This window comes from Anas acuta, chromosome 7, assembly GCF_963932015.1.
Source record: "Anas acuta chromosome 7, bAnaAcu1.1, whole genome shotgun sequence".
In the NCBI taxonomy this organism is placed as follows: Eukaryota; Metazoa; Chordata; class Aves; order Anseriformes; family Anatidae; genus Anas; species Anas acuta.
Window position 1 is genome coordinate 33344444 of NC_088985.1, and position 21655 is coordinate 33366098.

Sequence of the window (21655 nt, forward strand, 5' to 3'; positions counted from 1 at the left end):
TCATCATGGTCTGATTTCAAACAGCAAACACTTACTGAATTGCTGAGACGGAGTCTGAGATGAAGAAACGTATGTTTGGAGATTATAAAAATGCTAAAAGGATTTAACTTGGCAGGCAGAAGCCTGAGAGCTAAATTTGACTCAAGGGATGCCAAAGTATTGAGGGCTGTGATAAACAGTAACCCAGACCTCGTCTGTAAGCTGTCCATTAATAAGGGACCTGAGGGACACATTATGAAATTAATAATTGACAAATTTAAAACATGCATGCAGAGCCCAGGTTATATGGTCAACACAGTAGCTGTCTTTAGAAGATCATGTTGCAGAGGCACTGGAAGGTGGTTATTTGTTCTAAAACAAAATTGAGATTCATTTTTAAGGAGGCCAAGTGGCAGCCAGTCTGGCCAGAAGGAAAGCTGCGTGTGCTCCTTCAGCCAGCAGCACTGACGTGGGTCAGGTACATGTGACTTGGGGAGCTTCAACAAGAACAGGGGTCCCTTTGGGGGAAAAGAGCAAATGTGAGAGAATGCACTTCTACCCCATCAGCTGCTTCTTCCTGTGCTGCTGCTGATGCTGTAGGAAGAGCAGCTGTGGGTGGCTGGTGCTGCACCAGGGAACAGAGAAGGTGTTCACAGAGAAGGTGTATATTATAAACAACATTCTTCTCAAGGACTTGGTTTTGGACTTTTAGTGCCTTTTTCCAAATCCTCTCAGCAGCCTCTCTGTGGAGAGACAGCAGACATGCTTACCATATCATACCAGTTACCACAAGATTCCAGGAGAAACCAACTCTTAAATCTATTAAATCTGAGAGCCAATAACTGCGGCAGCAAGGCAGCTCCTTTTCTGTAACTCCTGACTGTGATGCCCAGAGCCACGTTAGCTAGGACACAGCATGGCTGTCAGCTCTGGAGCATCTTCCACACAGCTGGGGGCATTGTGTTTCTGTAGGAGTGGCTGAATGTTTAAAAGAGGTCGTTCCTTTCATGTGAAGCTTCTCTGTAACTAATTATTATCATGAAATGGCCAAGAACATGGGTGATAAATACACAGTGATAATTTCCTGCAGATTGATGGTCTCAGTATTTAAGATGGCTCACAGCCATCTACATGCACATGGCCACTCCACCTTCAGGAGTTTACTGGTATGTGATGCATTTTTTTCAACATAGTGTGGTAAGAACCAAGCATCGCACCCTTTGAATCTTCTTTGCCTTTCAAAGAATCACACAAAATGGGGATTTTGCGATGGAGACAACTTCCTTATTGTGTCACTCCAGCACCATAAGAAGCTTAACCATGGAGCTACTGGCAAAAGGCCGACTTCCAGTGGCATCAAACGTACTGAGATTTTGCTGAGTGAGATCCTTATTACTTTTTGAAGTTGTCTTGATTACTTGCTTCATAGCAGATTCAAAACAGGAGTTCAGATGAAGATGGGATTATAATGAATAATACATTTTCAAGCATAACTACTGACCTTTCATGACTATCAACCACAGAACTAGGTGCCAGAAACACCAAAAGATTTATTAAGTGACCTAACACACAGATCAAGAAAAAGACAAGGGTGTTTTGTCATTGTTGTTTTCTAACTTTCCTTGTTCATTTTGGAAGTTGAGTCTGACCTTTCATTGTCAGAAAAGCATTGGTTTATTTCCATTGGGTTTAAAACCTCTTGGGATATCCCTTTCCCAGTGTGTGCACGAATATATTCTTGATCTCCTGTATAAATTCAACTCAGTATATGTAGCCAGCATAAGGTGCACAGGCACTAATATTTCAGTATCTTTCCCTTTTGTACAATATGAGGAGTACATTTTAATTTATACATGCTTCTAACTGCAAGAGATACAGCAACAGCAACAACGCTATTGACACTGCATTTGTTAATGCGTCTAACCTGAAGGAATACCAAGCATTTCTCCTCAAAGGTTATATAATGGATGGAAGAATATAACCTAAAGATGCTTGGAAATCATTACATGACTATTGCAGCTAATTTGAGGAAAAATAATTGCATTCACTACCAGTAGTAGTAGTAGTGAAAGTAGTAATTCTAATACTGATGTTACTTTCACTCTTTGGTATTTTTCTGGAAGTCTGTTGCTGGGGTATGGCTGTACACAGAAACACTGTGGAAATCAAGAAATCCAAAGCTATTTAAGAAAGTGTTTACAAATTCAGCGTGCAGCTTTGACATGTTGGGATCATATCTTTGCTGTGAATTAATTAGGTAGGAATGTTCCCCCCCAAAAGGAACATGCCATTCATGCCTGCTGTTCCACTCAGAGTGAAGGCAGACATTGTGCCTGCAGAAACCATAAAAGCATAGTGACTTCCCACTTTGTCATTTGGTGTTCCTTTTACCCCCACTTTTACCCCAGGAGGGAAAGCAAACCCCTAGCTCTGAAATGGCAAAGAGATTCTTGGCCCTTTATTGCCTAAAAAATACTGTTAGAACATTTTTTTTATTTTTTTTTTTTTTCGGAGTGACTGAAATAATTTGGAAAAACTTCCATCTTTTGTTTTCACTCCATGCTTCTCGAAGCCCCTGCTCCAATGACGTTTGTAAAAGATTTCACTCGCAGTATCTGGAAACTTCAGCCGAAGCGGCTGATTGTGCTTAATTGCATTTTGGTTTCATAAACGCGGTGCCATAAATCTACCGACTGTCAAACAGAGGGGGCTGATGAACGGAGCAGCGGCTGTCTGTAGTCGAGTTACAAAGAAGTCTCAACACATACGCAAGCCTTTGAGGCCGTATGTTCCCCAACTACTGATGTGGCCTGCGCTCTGGCAGGGGCTGGGCCTGCGGGTGTGAGGGCGGCAGGAGGAGGCTCCGCAGGAGAGGCAGCAGGCCCAGGGCTGCGGCCGGCAGCTAAGCATTGCTGCCGTACTTCTCATCTGCCTGCAACCGGCGAAACAAAGCACGAGGAAAACCACAGCACATTTTCTCTTCTTGTTTATTGCCCTAGTAAAAGGGAGTTCAGCTCTCGTTTCATGAAGCTGCGACGCCAGGTTGTATACGTGGAGAAACACCGATCGCAGGCTTTTAGAGAGGCCTGGGAATCGATGGTTTCCTCAAGCCTGGATCCGAGTGGCATCCTTTGTCTTTAGGACAGCGGGGATTGAAAGGGAGACCAGGCACGAAATTCTGGGGTGATTTTAAGACTGGTTGGAACTGCCCTGTATGTAACTGTTGTTTCCCAATTACTAAGCCAGATGAGGATCCGCAGAGTATTTGTGAACAATGATGCAAAAAGTCAAATGAGAGGAGCAAGCAAAGCACTGCCAAATACTAAGGGAAAAACTGCTTTTAACTTGCATAATAAAAACATTTCTCCTTCGGAATTTCTTCTGGTTAGTTACATTTTTATTGAATCTTCCAAAACCCTGTCATGATTACATCTATTATATGACTACTGAACATTTAAATGACATTAACATCATGATTTAGCAATCTATAGGGCTGGACCCACAAGAATTCTTATACAGATCCAGTCTTTACAGATAGTTAGAGATAAATAATCCATTTCTACTGGAAAATAGCCCCAAAAGGCTACAGAATATTAAAAAACAAACTAATGGATCACACTTCATTGAACAGCTGATAAATAAGCAGTACATCTCCTCTCCAGTGAGTCAAGGCTTAGATTACATCAGCTGAAGAAGTCTGCCATTTGCTGTAACATCAATCAGGAAAAAAAGCCTTGGAAATTTTAAATGAGAAAAATAGAAATTTAGGAAGACAGGCATATTTTTTGAATTTACAATTCTTAGACGAATTCAATTTCTTAGCAGAAACCCCTGTTTTTCCCCCAAATCTGTGATCTGAGAAATGCAAATACTTTTTCAAAAATCTTATTGAAAAATAAAGCTACTAAAGCTGGAAAGAAGAGTGTGGATTCATGAAAGAAAATGCTTCAGAAAAGTTGGATACAACAGGCAAGTTACATGCTTATTTCAACCCTGTTGGCAGTTCCGCAGGAGATGAGCACAGAGGCACTCAGGTTGGTGGCTTCCCAGAGCTGGTGAGGAGGAAATGAGCAGTTTCACAGGGAAACACTTTGAATTAAGAGCCAGTACCAGCTGTGCAAGGTTTCTTCCCTCACCTCATAACGTATTAGCTTTTTGCTTGCTTGTTGCTGACTGTCACTCTCCTTCTAGTTGAAGGCCTCTGCATGTATCTTCTGCACCACTGGTATGATGCCTGCTCCAAAACCATCCCTCACCTCCCAACTAGTTTTGTGCACGTGGAAATCATGCACTGTGGGCCCTGTCTTCTCCAGAAATAACAGCAGTACTTGTAATAATTTTGGTGGCAGGAGGCAACTGCTATTGAGAAAGCTGCTACAGAAAGCTGGGGTGGAGGAAATGTATAAGAAGTCAGCGAATGCATTTTGTGCGAAGAAATTCAGTTCTCTTTCAAGGACTGCAGGTGTGATCCAGCCAGTCAGAGTGAAGAACAAAGGTGTCCTCCTGCTGCTGTGCCCGTTTGCTCTCCGGGAAGCCTCATCAGAGGCAGGCTGCAGGGCCACGTGGCCAGCGTTTCCTCAGATGCACTGGCACGAAGCCTCTGCCATGATAAACTGTTCCCAAGTGCGACTGACACTTAGGACTTAACACATCACACTTGAAATCTTTAGGAATGATCATCAGGGATGATGTAAGAAGATGCAACTCCATTTTCTCCAGTGGTGTCATGCCCTCTCCTTCCAGACGTGGATGCAGCCCTGACCATCAATCCCATCTCAGATCCCCTACCTTCTGAATTTAGTAATATAGCAGCATTCGGCTTTCAGTTTGTGCATCTCTGTGGCAACAAACCTTTGGAAAGGAAAGTAATGTATGCTGCTGAATAGACCAAAAAAATAAAAATAAAAATTACAGCTGTGGCAGGGAAACATGTCTAGACAAAATACTGCACCTTGGCTACCTTTTCCTGAGATGTCTTTTAAACTGTCCTTGGCAGTATTGATTTTTTTTTCCCCATAAATTTTAATTCACTTTGGTTCCAGTATAACAGGCCATAGATTTCTCCAGAAAGCAGTGACACCAGGGCTCTTGTTTGCTGCTCTGTGTCTCCATTCTCTCCCTATTGCCTCAGACAATTCAAAGGCACGATGCCATAGCAGAAGAGATGAGTTGCTCCGCTGCCTCAGGGAAATATTAGTCCTCCTTGGAAAGCCTCTGTGTCTTTGGAAAAGCTTGTCCAGTAATACAGCTCTGCCAGGGCACATGGTGATGGTACCAGGCTCCTCACAAACCCTCCCGAGGCACTGACTGCTGCCCTCACTTCCATCAGGGGTTCTGGGTATATTGTGCCACACCTGGCGCATCAGAAATTTCCTCAAGAAATTCTGGTACTTGGAGGGGAAGGGGGAACAACAACAACAACAACAAAATTGATCTTCAGCCTGAACTGGAAAGAAAACATTTTAAAAGCAAAATTACTTGCAGGACTTGCGTGTCACTTTGAGTTAGCCTTACCATTCTGTTTGGACAAAAATCAAAATACTAAATTTTTACTTTGGCTTTATATATTATCATCTCCTATTAAATAATTTCAACATAAAGTGACATCATTTCCTTCTGACAAGATAACTCTGATAGAGTCATGCCATTCTGATAAGGTCAAAATACTTTATCTTTCTCAAGACACTCATACTTTAAAGTTTTTGACAAAAACTGTGCAGTTTTCCACTGCACAGGAATTCAGTCAGAAAGTCTTTGGCCTGCTGTAATAATCAAAGGCAAGCCAGGATCTGACTCTTAAAATTCAAGTGCCTCGATAGAGGACAATCTCAGTTTCATTAAGTGCATCATTAAATTGAATGTACTGAACAATACATTCCCCTGACAAATTCAACACAAGCCACTCCAGCTTTCAAGAACTCCCCTCCAGACCGGGGTTACCTGTAGCCAATAATGCAGATTTGCAGAATCAGAGAAAAGACTAACCTGGAAGAGACCCCGGAAATCATCTTGGCCAACCTTGTGTTGAAAGTGGGGCCTTAGATGAGATTATCAAAGCCCTGTCAAGCCAAGTCTTGAAAATCTACATCGAGGCAGAATTCATCACTTCTCCAGACAGCTCATCCCAACGTTACATTGCTCCCACCGTGAATCTTTTGTTTTATAGCGCCTGACTGAAATTCCCTGAACCAACTGGTGCTTCTTAACCCTTGTTGTATCTCCAGGCACACCTGTAAAGGAAACACCTCAATCTTCTCTCCTTTTAGGAGTTTCATGGAAAACATGGTTAATAGGAGCGTTGTGTGGGTGGCGTGCTCCATAGAGTCTACCACATTGAAGCTGCACGTGACATTCAGGACACACATTGGTGAAAGTTCAGAAATACACAGACATGTTTACAGGCACAGAAGGGCTGACAGCCTTTCCAAGCACAAACTGTTGGAGGTAATTTACACTTTATGTCTCATCACAGCAAATTTATTACATTTACTGTGGGGAAAAAAAAAAATCAATGAAATGTTTTTATTATAATTAGATGAATTTATGCAGATAGAGAAAACCTCCTGGCTACAGATGGACAGATGACCTTCTAAAAGTACATGTTGGGTGGCTTTTTTTTTTCCTTCTGTAAAAAGCAACTTTTTTGTTTCAGTTTTTCTCTCAAGTATGTAAGGATACTTAAAAGTAGTACAACATAAGCTTTCCTATCACAGACATGGAGGACAGGAGAGCCCACTGCAGCCAGCTCACCTGATTTCAGGATTCTGCTCACTGTGGAACCACACAAGACCATGGGACCAGCTCAATGGCACCCATTGGTACACTGCTCCTACCACTAATTAATTTTGCCATCAAAGTTATGCCATCCTCCTAGCCAGAAGGTGCCTTGTTCCACACTCCAGGCACTGGATCTGGAGCTTTTTATGGGAGAGTTCTTTATTATTAAAACATGTTTTACTCTAACAGCAGTTAATATACTTTGATCAAGACAACTCAATCTTCTCTTGGATTAACTAATTACAGTGAGATCACCGAATCTTTCCCTAGAAAGATGCCCTCCAGATCTCAGATCCTTTTGGTGCTCTTTTCTGAATACCCTTTCGTGGATAAATGGAAATTACTGGCTTTCTACAGTTTTATGCATGTTACTTCCAGAAATAAAATGATAAACCTACTTGTCCTTTGACAACTTTGAAACACACACATTTCAACTTACTCTTGTAAAAGCTTAACATAAAACGGACACTGAATGATATCACATCAACAGATAGCATGACAGAAGTTGTCTTATCTACTGAGTATAGCCCATGCTACTTGCTGTAGTACAGTAAAACAGTGAAACAAAAACAAAACAGGCAACAGGAGCTTATTCATGGACTTAAGCCAAAATAAACCTGGCTTCTACGTCTATATATTCTCATACAAAAACAGAGTTGATTTGAATCAATACCTAAATGAGAGACAAGACACAATTAGATGCTGCAGGAAGCAGTGATTATACACAGAACATAATCCTTACTACCCACATCAATATAAACTCATTTTCTGACATAGAGCTATTCTTCATTGTTGCTCCTATGTCATCAATGGCAACTATTTTTAGATGAGACAGAAATCCAAATTCCTAACCTCTCCTTCTCATGAAAGAGCCAAAGGTAGTCGTGGTAATAAAGAATGTATCTTCTTTGGATAAGCACAAATGCTGGGGTTTATTTTCTGCTGCCTAGTTTCCTCTTGCAACTCCACATTCAATTTTCTGCTTTTCCAGCAGAAACTGAGTGCTTCTGTGCCCTACTCTCCAACCAGTGTATTCATAGAAGGAAATTAATCAGCAGGCAACAGAGAAGAAAATCTTTAGATAACAGAAAAGAATAAAAGCTTAATCCAGGGATTACACCATAAAATTGGAAAAGGCAAATGGTGTAATACACTTCAGCCAACGTTTGCAAAATTGTGGTCTATCTCCAAGGTGCAAATCTAACACTTTGAGAGCTAAAACAAATATGAACAAGGAAAAAAAAAAAAAAAAAGCCTATAACTCTATAACTAAACCAGCTCAACTACACAAACTTACATTATTTAACAGCTCCTTTCCATTAGGTTTGTCTATACATACTTTTATTTTTAAAAGATATGGAAATAGTAAGCTGCTTTAAAATTCATCTCAATATGAGCACAGCAAGATTTATGATCTCCTGATGCCCTGTAAGAGAACCTTAAAAACACCATGTCATTAAGGATACTGAGGTTTCTGTTGGACAGTAGCTACCATTGCTGCTAATAAGGCTACAGCTGACTAAATAAACAAGGGAATATATTTTGTCTACACCATGAACACTTCCAACCTTTCAAAGCATCTTCCAGCAAATGCTGCCTCACCTCACAAATGCCAGAGATTGTACATATATTTACTCAAATAAGCCATGTTATTCATAAGTCGACATTTTATAAGGCAGAAGCAGAAATATTATTCCAGAAGGAATTACTTGGCAATGGAAGATCTACGATAAGGACAGAAAGAAGCATTTCTGGATGTATTCCATCACTTGGTGCTCAGGAAACCAGTTAGTATGACACAAACGATTAGGAAAAATAAGCTGCATGACATTTATTTTGTAATTTTAACATTAATATTTGTAGAAACATTTTATTGTCAGTACAAAAGTTAACAGATTTTAATACTTTTTACCCAATTAAAAAAAAAAAAAAGAAACATAAAACAGTGTAATTTGCATTCATATTGCATGGCCGTATCAGTGTAAGTGTTCTGAAAGTAAAAACACAAGACTTCCGTACAAAGATACAAACAACAGTGATATTTTAGCAGAGGCCAGTGCTATACCTACTGTTATGGAATGGATCAGAAGGAAATACTGGAGTCAGCATGAATTAATCCCTTAAAAAGATGCTGATATTCTATGGCAAATTGTCATTATAAACAACTTCTCTCTTTTTAACTTAAGTTACAATAGAGGGATAGTCTAAAATGCAAAAGATCCAGGCCAAAAGATCTGGAACCTATTATCCAACCCAGAGAAGAGAAATCTAGTTAATTTGATGCATGTGCAACTCAGGGTAGAAGCTCAGCTCCTTTTAGAGCAGTACATTCTGCTATGGTTATAGACAAATTAATGACTTTCATTGCTTTAAAAACTCATTTTAAGTTTTTCTTTTTTTTTTTTGTGAAATGATTCTTTTTTTTTTTTTGTCATTGCCTAAAGAGTTAAGTTGTTAAAGTGACAGGTTTTGAGAATAAAAGACATTCTTGTTAAAGGATTTGGTTCTGATAATAATCATTTGACACTGCAGTTTTTAAACACAAATAAATCAAAAGTTTAATTTCCCCAAATTAGTTATATACTGTAAATATTTCTTTTTAAAAAAAAAAAAAAAGATCTGAAAACTAGTAAAGTCTGAGCAATATATCTACTAGTTCTCTGTGCTGCCTGCATAGAAATGCCATTTAAATTACAAAAACACAACAACCCTATAAACGATTAATTGTTTTGTACATTACCAATTAGTTAATAAATTAATGATATACCATTTTCCCTGAAAGCAAAGTATTTTCCACCTTTGGATGGTGAAAATTAAGAAATTCTGTGTAAGAACAGCATTTAGCAAATAGCTGTTAAAAAAAGAGACTAATTTGCTAGGTGGATCGGGACATCCATTTTTAAATCAATACAAAAAATAATTCATTGTAAATATATATAATATATATTTATACATATTTTGAATATATTTACATACATCCAGCACCTATATACTGCATTTGTGCTCTGTAAGTGTGTGCCAACATATATTTTCTCCAAATATTACAAAATAAACAAGAAAGGCAGACACAGAGTTTGCCTCAAGTCCAACTTGTCCATTGTACAAAGTCTGTTGCAGCTTATGGTAAGCCAGAAAATTGAGAGGGATGAGGATCTAGATATAGCTCATAAACATTCTTCTTTGTTGGGAATATTTATTAAAAGTTGCAAATTTTGAGATTCTTCTGTAGGATCTGACTGCTTTCCTCCAAGTTTTCTTTTTTTCCTTTTTTTTTCTTCCATATTTCATATGTACAAGCAGAAACATTAAGGTCCTGGAGAAAAGGTTTTGTTTAGTATATGGTAGGTAGCTTGATGTTCTTGTTCCTTTATTCCTCTGTATGATTCCTTTTCATGTTTTAACACTTCCGTTCATGTGTTGGTACTTGGGAAGACAAGGTTCGTAAGGCATTGGATCGGGAGAAAAAACAGAGTCATCACCTGAAGAACACGAACTCCTTGTGTCAGGGTAGCTAGGTGAATACTGCTCGAGAGGTCCACTGAGGTCCAGATACTCCTGCAACAAAATAAATTGCATTTTTAAACAGTGCATAAAACTGGCAAAAGCATGTAACTACTGCTCAGATTTGGCTTGATCACACAGTGGGTAAAAGAACAGTTTAAAAATGACAGACATTTCCTTAAAGCAGTTGCATTCAAAACTGCCTGTTGCTCAAATATCTAATGAAACAAGGAGCTCGAACAAAGAAAGAAAACACAAACCAATAACACAGTACTTTGGTGAAGTCCAACATCACCCGCATTAGCCGCGTCAGTGGAATAAACATGCCAACCACATCAAAAGAGGACTTCTCACTTACAATGATAAAAATGAAATTTCATCCTAAATAGAACCATTTTTCTTTAGCACATGGTAATGATTTGGAGAGGGAAAGATACTTCCAACTTTATATTCCTTTGGTCAGTTTAAATATCTGTTTTATATTCTGTGATATTAAATTTGTGTTTAAACATGCAGTGGCATATGTGCAAAAAAGAATTAAAAGGAAAAGAAAATTAAATTCTCTAGATCTGCCTTCTTCTTGCTACATTTTCTTCTGTGTGTGCGCACACGCCTGCGTCCAAGAGTAGCCATCACCAAAGCAGTCATTAAAAAAGGAAATAATATCTGCTGAATCCAAGTTTTGGGTTAAGGCTCTTTTGCTAGAAACAACAGTTTTGGCAGGAGAATAAAGTTATTTTTCCCCTTGAAATGTTCCTTCTCTTTCAACTTCTAAAGGCAGCTGCATTCATTTAAATGCAATCTCTTCATTTGCTAAACCGCAAGTTATGATCATACAGACGAGACAAGTCTTCCACCTCAGTCACTGTTTTATGCTGCTGTGCTTAGGTTTGGGGTAATTTTGTTCTTTGGTTAACATTTTTTTTTCCCTAAGTCAGAAATTCAATCATTACCATATTACTCCCTAAATATGGGCATCATTTTAAAAGGGAGGAAAAATAGAAGTTTTAAAATGCTCACAAAAAAACAGTCAGCAGCAAGGGAAAGCAGTTCAGATCGATGATTACTTCTATCTTGCTGCCTAGACATTCAGAGATCCACAAAGCCGATCTTGGCATACATTTACGTATAAGCAGCCCAGTCTTATGTGACCAGAAATGATTGAGCACTTTCTAGACAGGAGAAAGTATTCCAGCATTTAAAGAAACAGCTTTCTCTTGGGCTTGCAGACACAGCTTGTCATATCAAAAGACTTAATATAACCCATCCATGAGTTCAGAACTCACAACGGGACCCTTATCTCATCTCCAGCCTCTCCATCCCACAACGGGACCCTTATCTCATCTCCAGCCTCTCCATCCCAAGTAAATGGCCACAGTCCCATTCAGGGGCATACGAAGTCCCCAACATCAGGATGGTTCCTGGTGCTGATACAAAAACACAGCCATGAGGCTGACTCTTGGTGACTTCTGCTTATGCAGCTCTGGGAAACGGTGGGTGCTACTCTGGAAACATGGGGAAGAGGGAAAGATTCAGCAGGGTGAAGAGCAAGACTCTTCAGCAAAAATAATCACTTCCACAAATTCAGAAGATGCTGTTGGGTGACCAGTTGCAGAGTTGATGAGAGTTTTTCAGGCTGATGCTGTATCAACAGTGTCATTTGGTGGTGGGGTGGGATGCAGTTGTGGAGTGGATAGGCAGTATGGTCACACCAAGGCATGAAGGAGCTGCCCTTCAACAAAACTGCAGATCACTCAAAATCAGTGGCATCAAAACCGCAAAAGCTATAGAAAATGGGACACACTGGAGCTCTCATCAGACCCAGTCAGAACATGACAAGGTTTCAGGAACATCAAGTGTGCTGCAAACAAAAGTGAAGTCGTTTGCTTTCTTTATCCAGCGTAAACAGGACAAAAACAATATCTTAAGTTGAAGGCTTAGATATTAGGAAAAAGACTTCAAAAGGTAAAGCTAATGAAACAGAGCAAGGCACTGTCACGGGGTGATGCACAAACACAGCACTGGAGATCTTTAAGGACAGGTTACACAAACATGTCAGGGATGACAAACGTATAGTGCGTCCTGCTGCACTCTGATCAGATGGACGGGATATGTTCCTGAGGTTTTTCCAGCCTGTTTTCCTATGATTTGAGCCCAAAGTAATTTACATAACCTTAAAGGCCTTTTCAGGTTACCTTTGAGATCTTTCCAGGTCTACAAGCAGTGCAAAATTGGGAAGGCAAGATGGTTAAACATACAAGAGGAAGAAATATCCTCTCCCAGGCTTAGAATTGCAGCCCAGAGCCTCCCTCTTGAATTCACAAACGCAGATCCAGTCCAAGCCACCAAGCACTCTGCGGTGGCAGCCAGCCCACCGCCAACTGCCCTTGTGAAATCGTGTATAAATTAGGCAGAAAAAGATCAGCTGGTATTGGATGAAGGGAAAATAAACTGTAATGGTACACAAGCTACAGGACTGGCTCAGTCAGGAGCATGTACTCCTGCCTCATGCCTGAGCCACTGCTGAAGTGGTTGCTGAAGCCACTGTGACACTTTTTGGAGTAAGCCTTAAAACAGAACCCAAATAAATTTATAGCTGCTACTGAAGCCAAAGAATCTTTTCAAACAGAAACATAAGCCTACTACACTAGGCTAATGATGCTCATACAAAATGGCATCTTCTTACTCAGGTTCTCCTGTCATGTCTATAGCATAAAGGATTTCCTAAAGCCTCTTATTTTATTTTTGTTGTTGTTATTTTCTGACAATTCTGAAAAATCAGAAATTAATATTGGTGACACATATCATGTGATCCAAACCTTCTTTTCCCCTTTTTTCCCCTACATAAAGAAGTGTTATAATCACAGCAAATATGAAAAATTTGTTCTGAAATGGTCAAAGAATTTGTTGCAGTGCCTTGTCCCCCTCCTTCTCATTATCTGTCATTATCATTCGTCAGAAATCACAGGAATTTGTAACACATTTCTGGGACACCAGGATTTTCTGTCAAAAAGTATCCACCAAAAGAATCAACATTTCCATTACTTGTGATCTTCCTCAAAGGTGGGTGTGATTTAGCGGTAAGAGAGCCGATTCCTGTGTGAATACACTAATCAGCATGTTCATTGCTAAAACTAATAATATTCCAGACCTCTGTAAGAATGCCATTCAAATGAAACCTTTCTGCATTCATATATCCCAACCTGAAGCAGTGTGAGGCAGGACCCTTGGATAATTAGATGGCTGTTCACACGCTCCCTGTGGGTTCTTGTTCCCTCCGCTGAGAGCTATCTCAGTGAACCTAATTCACTCTTAGACACACAATCTGAAATCTACCATTGACGATTTCTTCTCTTCTGACCTAGATATCATGGCTGGGAATCAGACTGAGCTGATAAATGAAAAACACCATGAACAACTCTCCTCTCCGTCACATGAAACTCATGTTGAAGTATAAACATTGCCTCTCAATCTGCCACGTGTATTCCTTGGATACTGCTCCGCTAAAACATCAAAAGATGCAAAGAGAAATAAACAAAAACATTTTAAAGATGTGTTTGTTTTGTTACATAAACCAAGGCATAATGGCAAGAGACCGAGTATTTCATAGGATGCATAGTTTAGCTGCGTGTAACCTCGGAGGACAGCAACAAACAGAACAAGAAGAAAACTTGAGCAGGATTTCATAACTGAATAAATTCCATCTGTCTCCTGAACCGTTCATCCTGATCAGCAGCTTATGGAGGGAAACAATTTACCTACCTCGTTAGTTGTGAGAGTGAGAATCCGATCCAAGTCTTCTACCAACTGTTTAAAAGTTGGTCTCTGTGAAGGCACAGCATGCCAGCAATCTCTCATCATCATATAGCTGTAAGAAATGCACATTTTCTTGGGTTAATTAAAATCACACGTCCTTCTCATAAGCCTTTTCATATGCAGCCAGTGTTCTTCATCACAAGCAAGGCAGTGAGCAGCCCGCAGCCCTACACATGGACCACTGTCTTTCCCAAAACCATGCAATGCTGTCACTTCCCTTGAAGGTGCATTTCTATTTCTGTTTCTCTACTTGGCTCAGTGTCTAAATTTCCTCTTTGTGGACCCGATTCCACAGTCTTCTGTGACATTTCAATGGTATTAAATTACATCTGCTTAAATATTTTGTCACGTTAGGGATTGCAGCCTTTGTGAAGAAATTAAAATGAGGGGGAAAAAAAAGTAAAAACAGTCAAGGGCTATACTGAAATAAAAGAAAGGGAAAGCTCTCTCACATTATCACTGGTAAATAATGCAATGTTAACGCAGTTCCCAAATGCATTTTGTTATGTAAAAAAAACAGCTTGATGTAGCTTACACAGGATTAGTGGTGTGTGCGCCATTTCAGAATTTTCATATGTTATGAACTAAAACCAAAAATAAGGGTGTAAAAACACTGATGAAGTTTAGATGATCTCTTCTCTTTTCAAAGGGATACAGAAGGGTGTGTAAACAAGTGTCCTCTATCAGAGATTGCCTGGAGACCCTTCCACGCCGTTTATGTATTTATACACATGCACCCCTCGGTCCTTGTACAGCAAATAAGGGTCCTTACAGTTCATTGGTGCAGTTGGCAGGTTTATCCATTCGGTGCCCTTCTTTCAGCAGCTTAAAAAGTTCCTCCACTGGGATTCCTGGGTAGGGCGATCCTCCTAACGTGAAGATCTCCCACATTAACACACCAAATGACCATCTACAAACCAAAGACAAAACTGCATTAGTCCATCTGCCTTACTGCTGAAAACAGAGAGGTTTTTGCAGCGGATGCAATGACTCTTCAAAAAGATCTAAGCTTCTCTTCATGCATCTGCTCAGCTCTGAACATCATGGGTGGGACATCAACGTGTAAGCATATCAGGTGCATCGGCAGCACACAGAATAGAGACTGACCTGGGCACATTCTCAAACACATCCTTAGCCTCTGTCTGGTGTGCTCTGGGCACTCAAGTTTCCAGGCCTACTGCAAAGAACTACATCTTCACAGCTCAGCTATTACAGAACACCCATACTGTCGAGCTGGTTTGCAAATATAAGGCAGGATATTTTGGAAAAAGCAAGCCGTTCAAAACTAAAATATTTTGCATTATTCTGCTCTTTAAAAAAAAAAAAAACTTATTAATTTTAGTCAGGAAACAAAGGAGGGTTAATTTCAGAAAGTTTTCCTGCCTGCTTGCCACCTCCTCCACGCCTGCCCCATCACGTCGCGCTGGCAGCCAGGGGCTCTCTGGCCGGCTGCTTTGCCAGGTGAGCACAGCACAAAGCCTGCCCTGGCTCCCGAGCTCTGCAGCTCTGCTAGCTTTGCAGCAGTATTTTAGTAAACTGTTTGCACACACTTACAATAATATTATCCTTAGCTGCCTTCAAAGCCACCATGGGGCCAAAAGCCTCCCAGCTCCAGCCCTGAAATCCTTGTGCTCGGTGCCTGTTGTGTGCTTCAAGTCCTGAACCAGTGAAGCAGTTTACTTCACATTCACTTAAATATTTTGTCAAGATGTTATTTTAAAGCAAAAGTTTGATCCACCCTTAACGTGTGTATATAGTTCCCTTTATAAATAACATAAAGATGGCAGGAAAAGGCTCAGTAAATGCTTTTCTTAAGGAGAGAACAGCTTGGGAAGAACATCCAAGTTAAAGGAGGAGGAGACACCTCTTATTTTCTCCTTGCTGCTCTTTTCTATTTTAACTCTGTGCTGACTTACATAAGCTTTTACACCTGTGCTGGGCTGCATCCAGCCCTTTACGGTTAACAGCTTCTCTCAGAGAAATAAAAAACGTAAGATCTTCATCTGCACTGCATAAAGAAATACACATCTTAGAGCGTAACGCGTGCAAGCAGCGAGGATGGGCCTAGGGAACTTTAATGGGAAGCAGAATAAATCTGAGCTGTTGCATCAGCCAGCTACACCGCACACTTTAAAAGATTCTGGAGCAGCAGAGTCCAATGATTTCCTACTACATGTGAAGCACTGCTGGGAAGCAATGATATCTCTACAATCAGGGAAAACTCTTCTGGAAAACCCAGCCTATGTGTTACTGTACTTAGTCTTAGCACAAAGTTTGACAAGAAATGTTCAGGATCTTCTTTATTTTTTTCTTTTCCTTTTTTTTTCCCTTTATTTCTTTCTTTCCTCTCTCTCCCTCCCTCTCTCTCTTTTTTTAACCTGTAGGAAGTGCAGACTATGTCAAAAGCCAAGCAAATTAGATAGACTCTTTGTAGCTGCACATCCGTAAATAAGTTCAAGGGGGGAAACTTCCGCACTGACAGAAGGAGGTTAGCATTTTCCACCTTTCATGTGCTTTGAAGCTGGGCAGATTAGTAACAGAGCACTGGTTAGCAGTCTACCATAAAATCCTCACTTTCTAAGGGCAAGTCCTGTTCCATCTATTAATATGTGAAACAGAATGAAAACACTTAAAGGTAAAGGACAGCAGGGAAATATATTTTCAAAATATCCCAAACTTTAACAAATACAGACCAGCTTCCCCTTCTGCCCCCCAAAAGGCACTCAAATAAAACCACTTACACATCACTTTGATGCGTGTAAACTCTGTCAAACAGAGCTTCTGGAGCCATCCACTTTACTGGAAGTCGTCCCTGTACATTTGGAGGGGAAGGGAAGAAGAAGTAAAATTAAAGCAATTTGCTGGATGATTTTAACACTGATTTAAAAAAAAAAAAAAAAAAAAACATATATATATATTAATCTATTCTCAGGGATTAGTTTACTGATGCAAACAGTACATAGTTTACCTTTAAAATTTCCAGGGGAAAAGGAATAAAATAAAATGGGCACAAAAAGAGCAGATCATTAAGAAAAATGGATATGACACTGAAAATAAAATTAAAAGCACTGAAAGCTCCAAAAATGTTCCCATACTGTTTGCAAGTAAAGTCATAGGATAAGCAGATCTAAGAGGAAAAATCATTCAATTCCATTCCACATTAAAGTACATCACAATAAACCTCTGAAGAACAAGAAGCTGATTATTGAACCCAAGAATTTCATTTTCATTTCCACTTTCTGTAGTGGCCCAAAGCTTGCAGCCACAGCTACCTGTTGCTTTAAATAAAAACTCTGCTCAGAACCCAGAAGTCACACCAAATTTGATATGAAGTGGGTTCAAATTTCCTCCAGCACCAACAAACTCATACCTGGTTGCTCTGCCTTTTGGAATTATGCAGACAGATATTACCGTTAATAGCTGACTGCTTATTTTTCATAGATGAACCACATGAGATGATTAATTAGTGTTCTATATAAATACTATTTACTATTAACAAAGTCTGAAGAACTGAAAGAGTTCTGCAAAGTTCCCATCTAAAACTTTGTCTCCTTGAGTTGGTACAGGTTAAACAATAGTTAAAAGGTTAAAAATAGTGACATAGAGGGGAAGCAAAAATCCATTTTCTCAACCTCTAGCCCCACTTTGATACTACTGCCATAAGTATTTTTACAGCAAGTACAGCATTACCACACATAAATAGGATTTTTATTACGACTACTACTATCACTGTTTATACAGTGATTTTCAAGATCCAAGAGCTGGTGCAAAACAAGCTAGAATCAATTTTCCACTTATTTCAAGTGATTGAAGGCAGGGACACAGAAAATTAATACTTATATTCTAGCAATTATAATAAATCATAACAAATAAAGCCTATTTGTTTATCTTTTAGCTATCCATCACTGCAGGAGAGGGACAGAAATGCTTGTCCTTGATCCCTGTTTTCTGTCTGTGATTAAAAGTGAGTCTGCCGGGCAAGAAGCCCATTAAGATTATAACCATAGTTTTAAAGTGAAACATTGAAAGAAACACTTGTTTCCAGAGATAAGAAAACCATCCACTTACATTAGTAGTCTTTTTATAATAATCTATATTGTTGATGTCTCTGGCTAAACCAAAGTCTGCTATTTTCATGACATTGTTTTCAGTTACCAAAACATTTCTCGCAGCTAGGTCTCGATGGATACACTGGAAGGAAAGAAAGACAAGACAAAAATGCGTACTGAAATAAACTGTTGTAAAAAATTTAATTATTTCTACACCATAACTCTGTCTCCTTTGTGGATTTTAACCCAAATCCCAAGGTGTGAATGCCACATTTACTGTAAGTCCATGCAATATGTATATTGTAGTTACTCCACTGCAACCCATCCACATCCATCCAAGTGCTTCCAGGTGGAACAACTGACCAAAAGTCTCTTTGAAAATTTTTAAAACCTTGTATTTTACTAAGGCTTTTGGGTGGCAATCCAAAATGTTTCAGGCTGTTTGTGATTCACTTTTTATTACACATGCCTAGATACAGATACTGTAGCATTTTCATTAGTTTCTTCTTTTAAATTACATTGGATCAACAGGGTTAAAACCTCATAGTCTGGGTAGGTACAACCATTTTTAATATACAAGATCTTAATAAGAGATATATCTACATATATAATTTAAAGCCAGATGTCTAGGGTGTGTATATTTACTTCAACCATGAGACTACAACAATTTCATTTTGAAAAAAAAATAAAAAATACAATACGGGCTGGACTGTTTGCTTTTTAAACAGCTCTGATACTGAAAGCAAAACCAGTATCTGCTCAGATTTTTTCCTTCATGTCAGCATTATCCTGAAAACTTGCAACTGATATTCCTGACACTGAAAGGAAGTTGTGACTGCTTTACATACTACTCCTATGTTTTAGCAGCTTTAATGGGGTTGATACAGGGTGGCACAGCAGGGGCATTGTGAGAAACATTGCATTTGGAGTTCTCCCAGGACATTTCACTTCTTTTTAAGTTAAACAGCCTTTTCTCTCTCTCTCTTTTTTTTTTTTTATTTCTTTTTTTTTTTTCCCTCCTCAATTTTGGTTTATTCTTTGTGTTCTCCCCATTTCAGGATGTGCACAGACATGCAGGACTGAACCACTACAAGAAGAAAACAAAAAAAAACAAACAAACTAAAAAAAAAAACCACCACCACAACATTTTACAACACTCAATGTTTTTCTCACATTATACCTTGCCCCAGCAATTTTCTGAGATCTCTCAGCCTGTACAGGGGTAAAATGAGTCTACAACGTTTCTGCTCCTTGCTGGGACAGCCTAGGGCAGATGCCAGGAAAAACCTGCTTCATCAGTGCCTTCATGTACATAGGACCAGACAACAGCACGTGCTTTCAGTGTCAAATCGAGCTTCTAATTCAGCATCAACAATGCTACGGTAGCAGAAATAACACAGGCCGGGCTTCCTGCTTCCCTGCCCCAGTTCGTAAACCCTACAAGAACATTCTCCAAGATACCAGAAACTCAATGCACTTGCCCAGATACAAGAAGCTAACATCCTCTGAGATGTCAAGGTATCTTGCCAATACTGCCTGGTGTGGCAAAGGATCTAGAGCACATCTTCCTGTTCCAGAACAGCAGACAGAGCATCTCAAACACAGTGCAACATTTCTGCATGAGTCCAACGAGGGAACCAAACACCAGTATCTCCTCTCAGGGTATCTCTTCTTTCTCACACCCCGCAATTTTGCAAGTGAGTCTCCTCCCGTCTTCAAAATGGTGCCATTATTGATTGCCACGCCTGGCAGGCTTCACAGCCAGCTTTCTGGCCCCAGTGATTTGCTGTCTTTTTTGCAGTGGTCTGGTTGAGCCCCTGCATCTTAAGTTTCCCTGTGGCTCTTGCACTCTACCGGCATGTCAGACAAGACACATCAACAGAATTTTAAAAAGCATTCATCCAACTTAGAAACAATACCCCATTTGCAACGTACAACTACTTCCAAGGCAAAAACTGGAGTAGGCACCCACGTATCTTTTTCACATATTAAAATTATATTCTGAGAGGGTACTGTGTGTTTTTTGGGTTTTGTTCTTTTTTAAAAGGGTCAGTGATCAATTTATTAGATTGAAATAACAAGAACACTGCCCTTCTCACAGTTCCTGCATGGTGGAAATACCGTGAGAAGACCAGCTCTCTTATTATTCCAGCCCAGTAAATGGATCCCTAAGGGGAAAAAAATTGAGAAATACAAACAGAAATGGTGGGATATCTGAAGAACTGGAATGCACAGTTTTTCTATGTGCTGCCTTTGTTTTCCCTCTTCCCCGTGCCTTGTGCAATGCCTTAACACTTTGTCAAGTTCAGCACAGCACCAATCAGGTGTTTTTGCAAAGGAACTGGACCACAGATGAAATGATTCTGCCACGTGCACCTGTGGGAGCACACACCTTGAAGTGTCCTTCAACAGCACTTCAAAGCTTCTCAAGATTTGCCAAAAATATATTTTATTCCTTTCGCAACAATTTTTTTTTCCTTGGGACATGGTTCATTTCCAGCCAAATGTTTCACTAATCTTAGGAAAAGATATCCTAAGGTGCTTTACCAAATACAATACTCATGCTAACTCTATTAGAGGGTCTTGTCCTGGGGTCACACATCTCCATGTTTACCCTACTGTGTTGAGAATTAGTTTCCAAACAAAAGAATAAAAGCAAAATTGGACTTTCCTCACCCTCAGTCTCTACAAGCGCAGAAAAACAGTAAAAACTCATTACTGGACGCTCACGATCAGCTCTACTCTTTGGTTAAAAACAGCCCCATACTTGGGAGTGGACTCACCTGGAAATTGGTATAAATCCCACTAACCTTGCAGGGGGTGCTTAGCATCAACATCTGATGCTCTGGTTTAGACACTGGGTCCAAACTCAACCCAGGGTGCGTGTGGTTGCCTGCCCACCAAGCCACAGCATGCTTAGATGGTCATACAGGGCTAGTTAAGGTTCCATGACTGTAATTTAATCAAGGTTCTTGTTGAAAAAACTGTTTGAAGAAAAGCTGAAGCAGTAAGTGTCTAGGGACATGACAGGATAAATAAACTCTTTTGACAAGCTTTTTATCCTGACAAAGGCCAGCTTCAAGTACAGTGCATAATTTACAGTGACTAGTTCACTCCACTTATTTTTGTCTCTTCTGTTCACAATTTCTGCCCGAGCACCTTGTGATCTTCTGCACTCTGCCTGTTATCATTCTGTAAACCCTTTCAGTAACTGAATTAATTTATTTTACTTTGTTGTGTGAGCCTATTTGATAGGTCTGATTGCAAACAGAATGCAAACGATGCCTTACTGTCTCATGGGTGGAGTAATGTGACTTGTATAACCAAGTGATTACCTGTGCTTATGAACTCAAAGTGCAGATAGATATGCGATATTTACTTTAAATGATTGAATCCAGACCTCATTTTAGCAATGTTGTTAAACATTTGTATAAAACTAAGCGTATGAATTTTCCCACTGATCTTCTGTATGGATTATGCAACCTGTTTGACAAAGGTCCTTCTCCCCGCAAATTCTTGACCGTACGCAACAC

At 39.7% G+C, this 21655-nt stretch overlaps 1 protein-coding gene across 13 annotated transcripts in view; it reads right to left on the minus strand.

The window, feature by feature from the left end:
- Positions 1–8572: 8572 nt before the first annotated feature.
- The window catches only part of FGFR2 (fibroblast growth factor receptor 2), an 85356-nt gene continuing 72273 nt past the window's right edge, over positions 8573–21655 (minus strand). For all 13 annotated transcript variants that reach the window (XM_068689016.1, XM_068689025.1, XM_068689023.1 and 10 more), the window contains 5 exons: positions 18142–18264; positions 16815–16885; positions 14846–14983; positions 14020–14125; positions 8573–10311 (listed from right to left, as the gene is read on the minus strand). In XM_068689016.1, coding sequence (XP_068545117.1) covers positions 10147–10311; positions 14020–14125; positions 14846–14983; positions 16815–16885; positions 18142–18264 — 603 coding nt within the window. In that variant the 3' untranslated portion in view covers positions 8573–10146. The remainder of the gene's footprint in view (positions 10312–14019; positions 14126–14845; positions 14984–16814; positions 16886–18141; positions 18265–21655) is intronic.